Raw genomic sequence first — 13361 nt, forward strand, 5'->3', positions numbered from 1 at the left:
ATGCCTTGCCCTGCTCTGGATTGTACACTGGGAGGTTTTATCAATTCCTCACATCTTAAGCAGCAATGGGATGGCCTTGGGAAATGAACTGGCCACAGGGGCACAGATGAGCAATCAAACAATACTGGGGAATCATAATGACAAAGTGAAAAATGTCAGGCCAAAGAGCATGGAGGGAATCATCATGTTTTACAAACACACTAAAAGGCTTAGAGAGAGGTGACAGCCGTGACAGATCACTGCTTTCCATATAATACATGGGACAGATCAGGATGTGCTAAATGCAGACTGTGGGTAAAATTCTGGCCACACTGAAGTCAGTGGGAATTCACCCTGTGTTGCTCCTGCAAAGAATTATTTACTAATTACACAAGGACATTACTACGTAGCACTAGTTAAAAAAAATTACATCACTTTAGATCTAAAAACTTCTCATGAAAGTAGCAGTAGTAATGATACTTTGTACAAACACACACACACACCCCTTGCTGAATTAAGTAGGGTTCCACAGAAATATGTGTGTGTGTATATGTGAAAATTATTATTATATACTACCTCTACATCTACAGAATGCTTCTGATCCCTAGATTTCAAAGTAGCAGCCGTGTTAGTCTGTATCCGCAAAAAGAACAGGAGTACTTGTGGCACCTTAGAGACTAATTTGTTAGTCTCTAAGGTGCCACAAGTACCCCTGTTCTTTTTTCTAGATTTCAAAGTGTCTGAGCCATGCTGCCTTCTTGCAGTAAAATAGCAGGCACCCAGAAATCAGTTTCTGAAACCTATAATTAATTGGCCTATAGGTATCTCTCTGGAGCTCATCGCTGGAGTATTTGATTCTTCAGGTCTTTCATTCCTTGACATTTAATTATTACTATTATTTATCCCTTATATTGTGGGATAGCACAGAAGGCCCCAGTCAGGACTGGGAGCCCATTGTGTTGCATGCTGTACCAACTCACAGGAGGACACGGTTCCTCCCTGGAAGAGCTCACAGTCTAAATACACAGAAACAAGCAAGGTGTGGGGGGAGTGAATGAGCAAGGGGATGGCTGGCATATGTCTAGAGTCACTAGGCAGCCACGAGGGGCTGGAGGAATTGCCAGGCCCTGTGGTTAGACACAGTGTCAAAGAAATGCTCCTCTGGAGAAGATGCTGACGTGATTGCAAGAAGGACCCCTTGTCCCAGTGCCTGTGACACAGGCTACAACAAACCCATATGCCACCAAGATGAACTTATAAAAGCAATGCACACAGTTCCCCTCACCCCGCCATACTGACAGCAGGCCACAGACAAGAAACTGTCACCATCAGCCAAAATGAATGCCCTTGCACCTTGCCACAACTGCAGTGTGATGCCTCATATACACAAGCCAGACCGACAACTGCCCTTTCCCCTAGAGGGGATTGGTGATCTGTGAAGATCAATAATTTGTGGAGGGTCAGGAGAGATGCTGTACAATCCACACCACCTTGTCGGGACATCATGTTTCATTGGAAACTGTCTGAACCACAAGGTCTTCGAGGAATAGATTTAAACCCAATGGCTACTGCTTTCTGGAGAAGGTAATTCTGCCTTACAGGGGACACCTTCCAGGGAACTAGTGGGGCTTAGGCCATTTGTGTGTCTCGGCACTTGTCCAGATTAGGGAAATGTCCACTAATCATAGAACAATAGGGTTATAAGGGCGTGATTACACCTGTGGAAGCCTCTAATGGAGACACACTGCACCAGTGCAAAGTGGGGCTTGCCCCAGTGTGACCTGCCCTGCGACGGCTTGCCTGCACTACAGGCTTTTGCAGTGTGAGGCTGCACCAATGCAACCCCAGTGTGGATGCTCTGCACTGCTGTGAAACCAGAATCAAGCACCCCAGTGTAATGTGTCTACACTGGGGGTTTGTACCATTGCAGATTTCCCCAATCTAGACAAGCCCTCAGCAGGCTCCATTTGCTCCTCTAGCCAGAGCATTCAGTCCTCCTCTAGCTGTGGTAGATGCAGAGCTGGAAGTGCTTCCCACTAACTGGTCCTGGCTGCTAGCCTCCACGACAGCTAACTGCACAGGGATGCCATGCATCATTATGCAGGGCTCCCTACCACTGGTGAGGCAGCAGGCTCTGTGCCTATGCTGTGGCAAGCATTGCTACTCAGGCCTGTGTAGGAGCATGGGAGGCACTGCTGCTCCCAGACAGGAGCATACTATTAGCAGGTGTCTTCAGTTAATGGAGAGAGAGGCTGCCCAGCAGCAGGACGTTTCCATGTGTGAGTGCTGGAGCCCTAGCAAGAGTGACTAGTGCAGTGAAGGCTGGTGGCTCGAGTGTTTCCATTCTGATCAGGCTTCAGTTGACCCTTGACTCTCCAAACCCTTCACTGTTGGAATGGACATTTTCTGGGCCTGGTCTCTGCCTGTGGGTTTTTGTTGTAAGTTTGAGCCCATTATGGTCATCATATTTGGCATTGGGAAGGATTTTTCCCCCGGATCAGATTGGTGGAGACCCTAGGGGGTTTTCACCTTCCTCAGCAGTGTGGGGCACAGGTCACTTGCAGGTTTAAACTAGTGTAAATGGTGAATTCTCTGCAAGTTGAAGTCTTTAAGCCACGAGTTGAAGAGTTCAGTAACTCAGCCACAGGTTAGGGGTCTATTATGGCCTGCAATGTGCAGGAGATCAGGCTAGATGATCATGATGGTCCCTTCTGACCTCAAAATCTATGAATCTGTAATAATAAAACCTTGCAATATTTTTTTGAACCTTCCTGGTAGGGTAGTGGCTGGAGTGGGAATTTGGTCGGGAAATAGGCCTCATTGAGGAGAAGTGCCTTTGAGTTTTCTGAGGAGAATTGGTTTTGAATGGGCAAAGGTACAAAACTCTGAAAATTGCCCTTTGTGCTTGTGCAGTAGGCTTTGAATGAGGCTTGGCATCATCCAGATGGCTAAGTAAGCAACATCATCAAAAATGCCCTGGACCCTGCCACACACAATGTGCCCCAAGGGGGCTCTTGTGGACCCTTGGCACATTCAGCGCACACTATGTGAAGGAAATAAGGTTTTATTTGGCATGAGCCGCTAGGAAACACTCATGTGTTCGAGGGCACATCTAGCCCCTGTCATCATGGAGGAGGCCTTATGTAGCAGCATACTGGGGAGGGAAGGGGAGTGAAGCATGGATGAGGGGGGAGGTGGTAGAGTTGGGGCCAGATGATTGCTGATGCATCTTCACATCTTCCCCAGTGCCCTGTGGGCTGAAGTAGAGAGGATCTGGCCCAGCTACTCAGGCTGGGCACTAGGCTCAGGACTCTGGAAGTGCTGAGCTGCGCTGCATAAGTGAATAGTGCTTCCCTTGGAATTTCATTTATTACAGACCTCCTTTCTGCTTGGTCTTTATTCCTTTCAAAATATTATATACTATGTTAAAATTAGTGCACTCCAAAGCTAGGTCCCCTTAACTCTGCCCACTTGTGCATATGGCATATGACACAGCCCTTAATTACATAATCACATACTCCAGTATCCAGGAGACCTCTGCCTCATATAGCGGGTGAGGAAGGCTGCACACAGTGCAGTTACTAAGAAAACTGGCATTAAAAACCATTTATTTTCTCCATGAAAATTAAAATCTAATTTTAAAATGTTTTTAATAAGGACATTATTTGTAAATGGACACAATGTTCATGTATTTGTATCCACGAGTCCCCAGTCCACTCGTTGCATGCTACAATCTGCACAGAGGGCCAAATTCTTTTCTCAATCATAGGATTAATTCCATTTACTTCACTGCAGATGTCACTAGGAACAGAATTGGCCGAGAATGATGCAGGGCTTCTCAGGGTCCCTCCCTCATTCACTGTCCAACCTGAGCATCAAAGAGGCAGGGGCCCTGCAGAAATCATTGTCTGATCACATAACTAAGGACTGTACCATAATGTGCAGGCACTGAGGTTAGGTCTCCAGCGCAACTGTAACTCCGAGTATTGTGTCCATTTACAAGGAAATCTGTATGAAGCAGAGTTTAATTAAAACAAAACACAGCAAACGGTGACTGTTCCAATTAACTCCTGAACACTAGAACTACAATAAGGCAAGACCTCCAGTCAGCAGAAAAGCAAGGACAATGCTTCATTTGTTCACCTCTCAGATTACAGGTGTGTGTATAAATTTAGGGATTTCCCTTTGTGGGGACCAAGAACTCAATTTTGCCAAAGATCCTGTGGAAGTAAAAAGTGCAGCTGAGCTGTAGAGATAATGCACACCACTTAGCGTGCTAGATCTTCAAAGCACAGTATACATATATTTTCTCCCCATGAGATTCCCACTTAATGACTTATATAAAGATTTCTATACATGGAAACTTCAAGTAGTCAAATTAGATATCTTTAAACACTAAGAGTAGTTTGTGTGTGCACATGTGAGTATTGACAGAAAGAATACCTTGTTATGTGTTCTATATATTTTACATATATGTTAACATATTCTTTGTATGTTAGTTCAAGTTTTTATAATTCCTGTACTCAATCTTGTACTTGTAAATTATTTGTGTAATCTTGTTAAGATTAGTAATGGCTGTATAATATGCAGGCAAGAACACATACAAATATATCACACTGTGACTATTGACGCAAGTGCATTGTATGGCACCAAATATATAGTTATGAACAAACAGGATTTTTTTAAGCAAGTCAGTACTGTGAAACCTACTCAGAATGAATCCTGTTTAGAGTGAAGTACAGTTAGTTTTAGATTGTTCTGGGCATTGCAAGGTATAAATGGCAATTGGTTCCAACAGTCAAGCACTTCTGTGTTAAGAAATAAATAACAGGGTTCCCCTTGCTATTTACAACTAACTACTCCCAGGGCCGGCTCTGGCTTTTTTGCCGCCCCAGGCAAAAAAGCCTCCCGCTGCCGCCTGCCCCCCTCACGAGCAGGGAGCGCCGTGGGGAGGGCGGCGAGCCTGGCCGGGGCCCCGCTCTTCCCGACTGGTCAGAGCGCCGGGGGAGGGCGGCGAGTCCGGCCGGGGCCCCGCTCTCCCTGGCCATTTGGAGTGCTGGGGAGAGGGCGGTGAGCCTGCCGCGGCTCCGCTCTCCCCGGTGGCCGGAGCACCGGGGGAAGGGCGGTGAGCCTGGCCCGGGCCCCGCTCTCCCCGGCCGGCTGCAGCGCCGGGGGGAAGGTGGTGAGCCCGGCTGCGGCTCCGCTCTCCCTGGCTGGCCAGAGCACCGGTGGGAGGGCGGCGAGGCCGCTGCGGCTCCGCTCTCCACGGCCGGCCGGAGTGCCGGGGGGAGGGTGGAGAGCCCGGCCGGGGCCCCGCTCTTCCTGGCCAGCTGGAGCGCCAGGGGGAGGGTGGTGAGCCCGGCTGGGGCCCCGCTCTTCCTGGCCAGCTGGAGCGCCAGGGGGAGGGTGGTGAGCCCGGCTGGGGCCCCGCTCTTCCCGGCCAGCTGGAGCGCTGGGGAAGGGCGGCTCCGCTCTTCCTGGCCGGCCGGAGCACTGGGGGGGAGGGTGGCGAGCCCGCCGCGGCTCCACTCCCCCCGGCCAGCCAGAGCGCCGGGGGGAGGGCGGCGAGCCCAGCCGGGGCCCCGCTCTCCCCGGGTGAGCGCCGCCCCCCTTCAGGTGCCGCCCCAAGCACATGCTTGAGGGCTGGTGCCTGGAGCATGCCCTGACTACTCCATAACCTGGGTTGGCTGGAAGGAGGTAGCACCAATTTGCAACTAATGCTCTAGTTTAACTCCAGGTGCAAGATTCTGAAAGCATTTTTTCCATCCCGTCACAGTTGCTGGAGGATCTGAGAAATAAATTGAACAAAGTCCACCTAAAGAAACACTGGAGCTGGATGTCAATTTTTAGGAAGTATAGCATTGATTTGGGGTCTCTTGTGCCTCTATGTCAGGGTTCACAACCTTTCCAGATTATTGTACCCCTTTCAGGAGTCTGATTTGTCTTGCGTACCCTGAGATGTCATCTCACTTAAAAACTACTTGCTTACAAAATCATACATAAAAATACAAAAAAGCATCACAGCACACTATTACTGAAAAATTGCTCATTTTAAAATATAAATATTGTACTTACATTTCAGTGTATAGTATCTAAAGCAATATAAACAAGTCGTTGTCTGTATGAAATTTTAGTTTGTACTGACTTTGCTAGTGCTTTTTATGTAGCCTGTTGTAAAATGAGGCAAACATCTAGATGAGTTGATGTACCCCCATAAGACCTCTGAGTACACCCAGGGGTACACACGTGCCCCTGGTTGAGAACCACTGCACTATGTCACTCAACAGGCAGGATGACCGATAGGTAGAAGTGGATTGTCTCACTTTTGCAGACAAAAGCAAGCAATGAGGCTTGGGGATCCACTTCAAAGTGAAGATTTATCTTCTAAATGCTTTTCACCATAATCTCAGTGACCAATTAATACCAACACAGAACTGGATTTCCAATGCACCGCAGTAGGATCAGGGATAGTAATTCCTCCAGGTCCTCATCTGTGGCACTGTCAGTTGATTCCAATTCATTTCAACTCCAAATAGTTTTGGGACCATTATGTTCTGAAAACCAAATCTTGAAAGTGGAAATCAAAGCGTGATGATTTTATGGTGTGGCTTCATGCTCATCCTCAAATTGCTGTGTTATGGCAGGCTCTCACCCCAGAGTTCCCTGCCTCAGCTTCCCCTTATGGACTATCAAGAAGTTCAATGAGGTTCCTATATAGTGAACAGTACCTCTTCAGGGGTCTAGTTTAATTAATCAAAGGCCAAACAATGGTATGCAAATAAGCCTTCACTCCTGTATCATAACTGAGTGATGGGAAAGAAAATTAGTCTGCATGCCCCCACCTGATTCCTTCCATCCAGGCTCTTCATCAGTCAGGCCCCCTCAACCCAGAATCCTCTTCTGAAGTCAGGTCTCCTGCCATCCACTGGGAAAAGGTTCCTTCTCTGGATTCAGGACTGCTACAGAGATCAAACCATTACAGCTCTTCCCTAGAGGAGCACATAGCTCCCCAACAACCTAGATCCCTTGCCACTAGCTGGTAAGATCCTTTCACTGGGACTAGGACTTAGTTCCTCCTAGTCCTTTCAAGACCAGCTCACCCCAGCAGCACCTTTCCTGGGTCCCCTTTCCTGGTAAACTCTCTCTAACCAACTCCCCTGCAAATTTTCTCTCCTCAGGAGCTTCTCTGATCTGAGAACCACTGACTGAACTTTCATAAGCCTTTATTAGGCCCAGATGTTCCTTAACTAATTAACTGCCACCCAGGCACTAGGCAGTTAACTACTCATGTGGAGCTGAGTTGGCCCATTCTCCTTAGAGGAGCCTGTCTCAGGTAGATTGGGTGCCTGAGCCTCTGATGGATCAGCTACCCTCTGACAGGCTTATTAGACTTTTCGCTGTAATTTAACTACAACCTCTCCCAAATGTAAATGACAAGCATCTCTGTAATTTCTTATCTTTTAAAATTAATATTTTGCTTCACAGAAGACAAACTGGGAAATTGTAGCACAGTTAACACAGTTCAGGGCACAAAGAATGCTCTTTGACGATAATACGCCTGCTCTTTAATCACACACAAACAAATATCTCACTTGGGCAACATCTACTCCTGCTACAATCTTTATCATCCGCCTCACAGAGAATGGCAAGGCAGATAAAGCATTCAGCAGTGTGTCCATCCATCCCCTGGCCACCCATTTCTCTTTGTATGCAACCTCTGAGAGGGGATCCTGCAGAGCTACATCCATATTAAGTATGTATTACTTTGTTGCTCAAAGCCTTTTTAGTCTTTTTAAAGTAGCTGTATATCTCAAATTGATACAGAGGAGTTTTTATGCGAGGTATCCAGATGAAAATACAGGTCCTTTTCAATTGTAATCCCAGATAATGGACATTGTCCTGACCCCAATTAAAATTCCTGAATATGAACTGGAAATTGTTTGGCAAACAGAGAACAGAAAATAAACATTAATGGTAAGGGGAGTAGTATCAAGTGACCTACAACAGGCAATAATGTTTTCATTAATGATCTAGAGAAAGGTATACATTCAACAGGTATTGCGTTTGGTAAGAAAAGCTAAATCAGAGGGTCAGACCCACAGTGCACAGAAACCCAGAGAGATCATAATTGTGGAGTTTGGGCAATAAGATCAGTTCTAATGAATGCTATATCCAAGGAAAGGAAGCATCAGCAGATACTTGTCACATTTTGATAAAGGAAATTCTCCCCCATGGATTTCAGTCTGGAGTATATGAAATGAGTCCCATTGTGAGAGTCACAGGCCTTGTCCTAGGGCAGGGTATCTGGGGGCATTCTCTCCCATGGGTGACTATGTTATCTGTTGGCAAGAGGCAATGACACAGGACTTGAGGAAAGGAGTTGAGGTATGGAGAAAGAATGGGTGATGCTTCTGCTAGTGGTCCCCAACCTTTTTGTGGCCAGTAGCACATTCATGTTTTCAGAAGAGTGTGGCGGGCGCCAACAATTTTTCAAGGCTTATTTTGTATTTGTACATTAAATAATACGAAAAACATCATATTTAATATTACATAATATATGAATCCAGAGAGAAGAGAGAAGCTGGAGAGAAGCCGCAAGGACAGAGAACACCAGCACCCGCAGCCCCTGCTTCTCTCCCCTGTTGGGCACTAGGCGGGCCCCGCGTCTGCCGGGGCAGGGCCGGCTCTAGGTTTTTTGCTGCCCCAAGTAAAAAATTTTTTGGCTGTCCCCCACCCCAGCCCTGGGCTCTTCCCCCCAACCAGTGCCCTCCCCCACCCGCACATGGAAGGCATAGGGACTAACCCTCAAAACTTGTACCCGGAAAGGGATGGGGATCTAGTAAAGAGGGTTCAGGCAGAGGAGCGGGTGTGGGAGTGCTTGGGGGCTCTACACTGGCAGAGAAGTGGAGTGTGATGTACTCGTGGAGGAGGGTGGAGGAGGAGAGGGGATATCAGGAGGGTTGCGGGAAAAGAGGTGCAGGGGAAAGGGGAGGTGTGGGAGAAGGCTGGGGGAGGGTACAAGGGGAGAGGTGCGGGTGAAGGGAGAGTACAAGGGGAAAGGGTTTGGCAAAGGAGTGATGGGGGGAGGTACAAGTGAAGAGGCTGAGAGCAGGATGGGGGGTGCAAGGGCTGAGAGGGGCAGGCGCTGACAGCTGATTCCCCAGCCCCATGCAGGCAGAACCAAGAGGACGGACACTGACCCCCAGGTGCCCGAGCCGCGGGGGTCCCTCAGCGGGGCAGTATCCCCCGCTGCCCCGCTCAGAGCCAGGCTCTGCCTCTCCCTGCCCCTGGCACTGTGGGAGCCTGGGGCAAGCAGCATGGGGCTGAGGCGGGGGAGGTGCATGGCGGGCTGGGTTTGGGGGCAGGAGGGGGCAGTTCGGGCTGCCCAGCCACTCGCCCCATCAGCATGCGAGCCGGGATCCACACCCCCCTGCCCAGCCTGGTGGCGCCCTGCCCAGCCCACTCGGGCAGGGAAACACGGCGCCGCCCTGGAGAGACTCAGAACAGTAGCAAGTATCAGAGGGGTAGCCGTGTTAGTCTGAATCTGTAAAAAGCAACAGAGGGTCCTATGGCACCTTTGAGACTAACAGAAGTACTGGGAGCATAAGCTTTCGTGGGTAAGAACCTCACTTCTTCAGATGCAAGTGGCAGCAGCAGGACCCCTCCTCCCTCCCTGCATCCCGGGCCCCACTTCCCCAAATCACAGTTATAACATATTAATTAGTACAAAGTGAAACACCTAGTGTACACTAGGGCTGGTGTGTTTAAGTTTGTATTTGTATTAACCCCCCAGCTCAGTGTAGAGTCTACAAGGTCTTTTCCTCCAGCCTGGCGTTGCTGCACTGCTGGGTGATGGTGGGAGATGCTGCAGGGCCTGGGCCGGTGAACGGAATTGTGGTGGAGAATCAAACGGCTGTTAGACCGACGAGGGGCGTGAGCCCCTGGGAGGTCAGCGAGCGAACCAGAGCCAGTGGCCCGGCACGGCGGTAGGGTTCCGCAGGCTGGGCTGGGAGCTGCAGTGGCTGGCAGGTCCCAGGCTCTGAGCGGCAGGATACGCACAGGCTGCAGAGACAGCGCCACGGGGGGTAACCCCGGAGCCCCAGGCTGCTGTGCACGGGTCTGTGCTGGGCCTGCGTGCGGCAGAGCTCCCCGTCCTGTTCTCGTGCGGGCCCGAACAGCCCGGGGCACGGCAGAGCCGCGGGGGGAGGGGATCTCATGCCTCACACGAGCGGGCCCAGCCTCGGGGAAAGCGTCGCTCGCTTCTCACCGGCCCGCGGCAGAGCGTGACCTCTAGACCGGAGCAGCTCGAACCGGCGGCCACTCAGCGCATGCGCGGAACCGGAAGTCCGCCAGGCATTGCTTCTTTAGGGCCCTTCTATGCTACTGAACTGAGGCGTCTCTATAGCCCGCGGCTGCCGCTCGCTCGGGGAGCTGTGAGGGAGGGGGAGGGGGAGTGGGAGTGGCGGCGCCTCCGGCTGCCTCGCGGGGAGCCGGCGCGGGGGGATGGGCGAGAGTACCAGTCCTATCAGCGTGATCCTGGTGAGCTCGGGCAGCCGCGGCAACAAGCTGCTCTTCCGCTTCCCCTTCCAGCGGGGCCCGGAGCACCCGGCCGCCCAGGCCGGTAAGTGACAGCGCGGGGCCACGTGCCGGGCGGCCGGGCGCACGAGGCTGGAGCGGGCCACTAGGCCTCGGGGCTTCGTCCTCTGGGCCTTGTCGCGCGCGCAGAGCGGCCTGAGCCCCCCCCCCGCCCCTCCCGCGGGTGCCGGCCTGGCCGCGTGGCCAGGAGCCGGACCCCTCCCAGACACACAAGGGCTTGCTTCCCATCCCGGTTGAAGAGCGAGGCGGGGGTTGGGCTCTGGCCCTGGGGAGTAGCCCGGCAGCGCTGAGTGGCAGGGAGCCGAGCTGGAGGGATGAGGGGGGAGCGGCCAGGCGATAGTGGAGTTCCTGAGGCCAAGGGAAGGAAGGAGGGAGGGAGAGCAGTGAAATAAGGACAATGACCTTCATAACAGCAGACAAACTCAGAGAACCAGTGTGTAAGGTCCCGAAGGAAGACAATCTTAGAGGAAAATCTCAGTTCACGAGAGGTGGGGGCAGTGTTTTCCCCAGGAATTGAAATTAGGAGGGGTGTTGGACTATTTGGATGAGGGCTGACGAGGGTTGAGACCGGGAAGGCAAAAGTGGGCTGTATGACACCACAGTAAAAACTGAAAAATGTTTCATGACCATTTTATTAGATTTAACTCATGTTTTAAAATCATCACAAAAATTAAAGTTGGCTACTCAAGCCTACTATGAAGCACTACATCTACATCCATCTTGATTTCTTGTTGTAATTTTGCACTCATTGGTGTCTTGTGTGTCTGTTACTTCCAGTCCTTCATGATATGCTCATGATCAGGCAGAAGTCGACTTCTTTCAGAACACAAAATTCTATTCATTGAGGGAAAAGAACACTCAACTGTAGCTGTTGTGACTCGGAGTATCAAGAGATGAATTCCTACTTCTTTCATCCCAGGAAACATAGCACAAAGATTGGGTCGAACCACTAGTGATGATAAAAAAGTTGAAGTTAATTCTTCATTCATTCGTCGTACGATATTCCACTCTGTGTTCAAAATTCTCTATTCTGTTCTGATCACATAGCAGCCCTGTTGCTGGTAGTGCCTCATTCCACACAACTGTAAGTGCTTTATAAGACCGGCATCTGTAAAAGCTACGTGGAGGTTGAGTAGAATCCAAAAATCACTATTGTAGATTTGTAAGAATTAAGTCTGTGTACTTTTTCAGCTGGCTTAACAAGCACTTCTTGTCCTCTTCACTGAAGGAGTCAATATAAGTACTTTCATTAGTTAACTTCTAGACTGAAGTCTTTGCTTCTTCCAGTACATTTTCAATGGATATCTCTCTGATTAATCCAAGGGTAGCTTGGACAGAGATCTACTACTGTTGTAGCAGATGCCTGGATGACATTGTTTAATGATCCAAGTGGTTTCAACAGTAGACATACAAGAGAGAGAATTGCGATAGTCTTCTCTGAACATAGCAACAAAAGTAGTCCACCAGCCTCGCTACTTAGATCTGTTCTATCTTGGTGGATACTTTCCAAAGCCAGTAATAATGGTTGCAGTAATTTTAAGACAACAGCCAAGAATCACTCATGAGAAAGCCAGCAGGTTTTCCCAGGTTGGACTCATTTGAACTTCAATCCCAGTGTATCTTCTATTTGTTTCCAAGATGCTCAGTCCTTGTGGACTCTTGCTGACAAAAAGAGTATAAAAAAAGCCATTAAATTTGTGGCTTTTTAATGTCTTTTGAAGATTCTGCAGCTTGTACTAGCGCTAGCTGGAGTAGATGGCCTCTGCAGCGTGTATAGGAGAGATTAGGGTTACACTTTTTTCTAGCAAAGCTTGTACTCCACTATGTCTTCCTTAGAAGTTTGTAGCTCCATCAAATGCACAAGCAGCCATCTGTTTGGGGTTCAGTTTACAAGCATTTAACTCTTCTAAGATGTCACAGATGCAGCTGATTTGTCTTCTATAACCTGAACATCTAGAATGCATCTACTGGCCTACCACAGACATCAAGATAACGTACGTAATGACTTAGTACTTGATGCCTATTTGCATCGGTGCATTCATCAGCCATGTATGCACATATTTTGAATATGGTGAGAGAGTTCTTCACTTTTTCAACTGCTGAGTCTTTCACTGTTCACTGCATGCTTCTAGAGAGTCAGCTGAGTTTTTTGCAGAAAGATAGTGAGCATTTACCAGTTTTATTCGAAACCAGTGTCCAGGATTAACAAGTGACAATGCACTTAACATTGGCCTCCAGTTTGTAGTGTGTGGTATCTCTTGCTTAAATAGAAAGTATGATGCAACAGCCATGTTGGTTCACATAAACTGAGTTAAAACAACGAGGAGTCCTTGTGGCACCTTAGAGACTAACACATTTATTTGGGCATAAGCTTTCGTGTGCTAAAACCCACTTCATCAGATGCATGGAGTGGAAAATACAGTAGGCAGGTATAAATACACAGCACATGAAACTGAGTTGTGTCTCCAGCATTCTTAACAGCCTCATTAAGTTCTTTTAAAATTGGCTTTGATAGTAACTTTGATAAGGCTTTCTGCATGTTGATGCAGTCCAGAGGCATGGTGTTTTGGAGCCTTTTCATAAAGGTTGTCAGTATTGGCTTAGCTCAGGGGTGGCCACCCTGTGGCTCCGGAGCCGCATTCGTCTCTTCAGAGGTTAATATTTGGCTCCTTACCTAGGCACTGATTCTGGGGCTGGAGCTATGGATGCTAACTTTCCAATGTGCTGGAGGGTGCTCACTGCTCAACCCCCTGCTCTGCCTCAAGCCCTGCCCCCACTCCACTCCT

At 49.1% G+C, this 13361-nt stretch overlaps 1 protein-coding gene across 24 annotated transcripts in view; it reads left to right on the top strand.

The window, feature by feature from the left end:
* The first annotated feature begins 9856 nt into the window (after positions 1 to 9856).
* NPRL3 (NPR3 like, GATOR1 complex subunit) overlaps positions 9857 to 13361 on the top strand; it is a 154714-nt gene continuing 151209 nt past the window's right edge. For 5 of the 24 annotated variants that reach the window (XR_010591141.1, XM_065559862.1, XM_065559871.1 and 2 more), the window contains exon 1: positions 10458 to 10518. Coding sequence is in view for 12 of the 24 variants with exons in the window: in XM_065559872.1 (XP_065415944.1) it covers positions 10308 to 10518 (211 nt within the window). In the remaining 12 variants the exon portion in view is untranslated. Of the gene's footprint in view, positions 10601 to 13361 lie in introns of all 24 variants that reach the window. The other 19 variants (XR_010591144.1, XM_065559874.1, XM_065559868.1 and 16 more) reach the window with 17 other exon arrangements.

This window comes from Chrysemys picta, chromosome 10, assembly GCF_011386835.1.
Source record: "Chrysemys picta bellii isolate R12L10 chromosome 10, ASM1138683v2, whole genome shotgun sequence".
NCBI lineage: Eukaryota > Metazoa > Chordata > Testudines > Emydidae > Chrysemys > Chrysemys picta.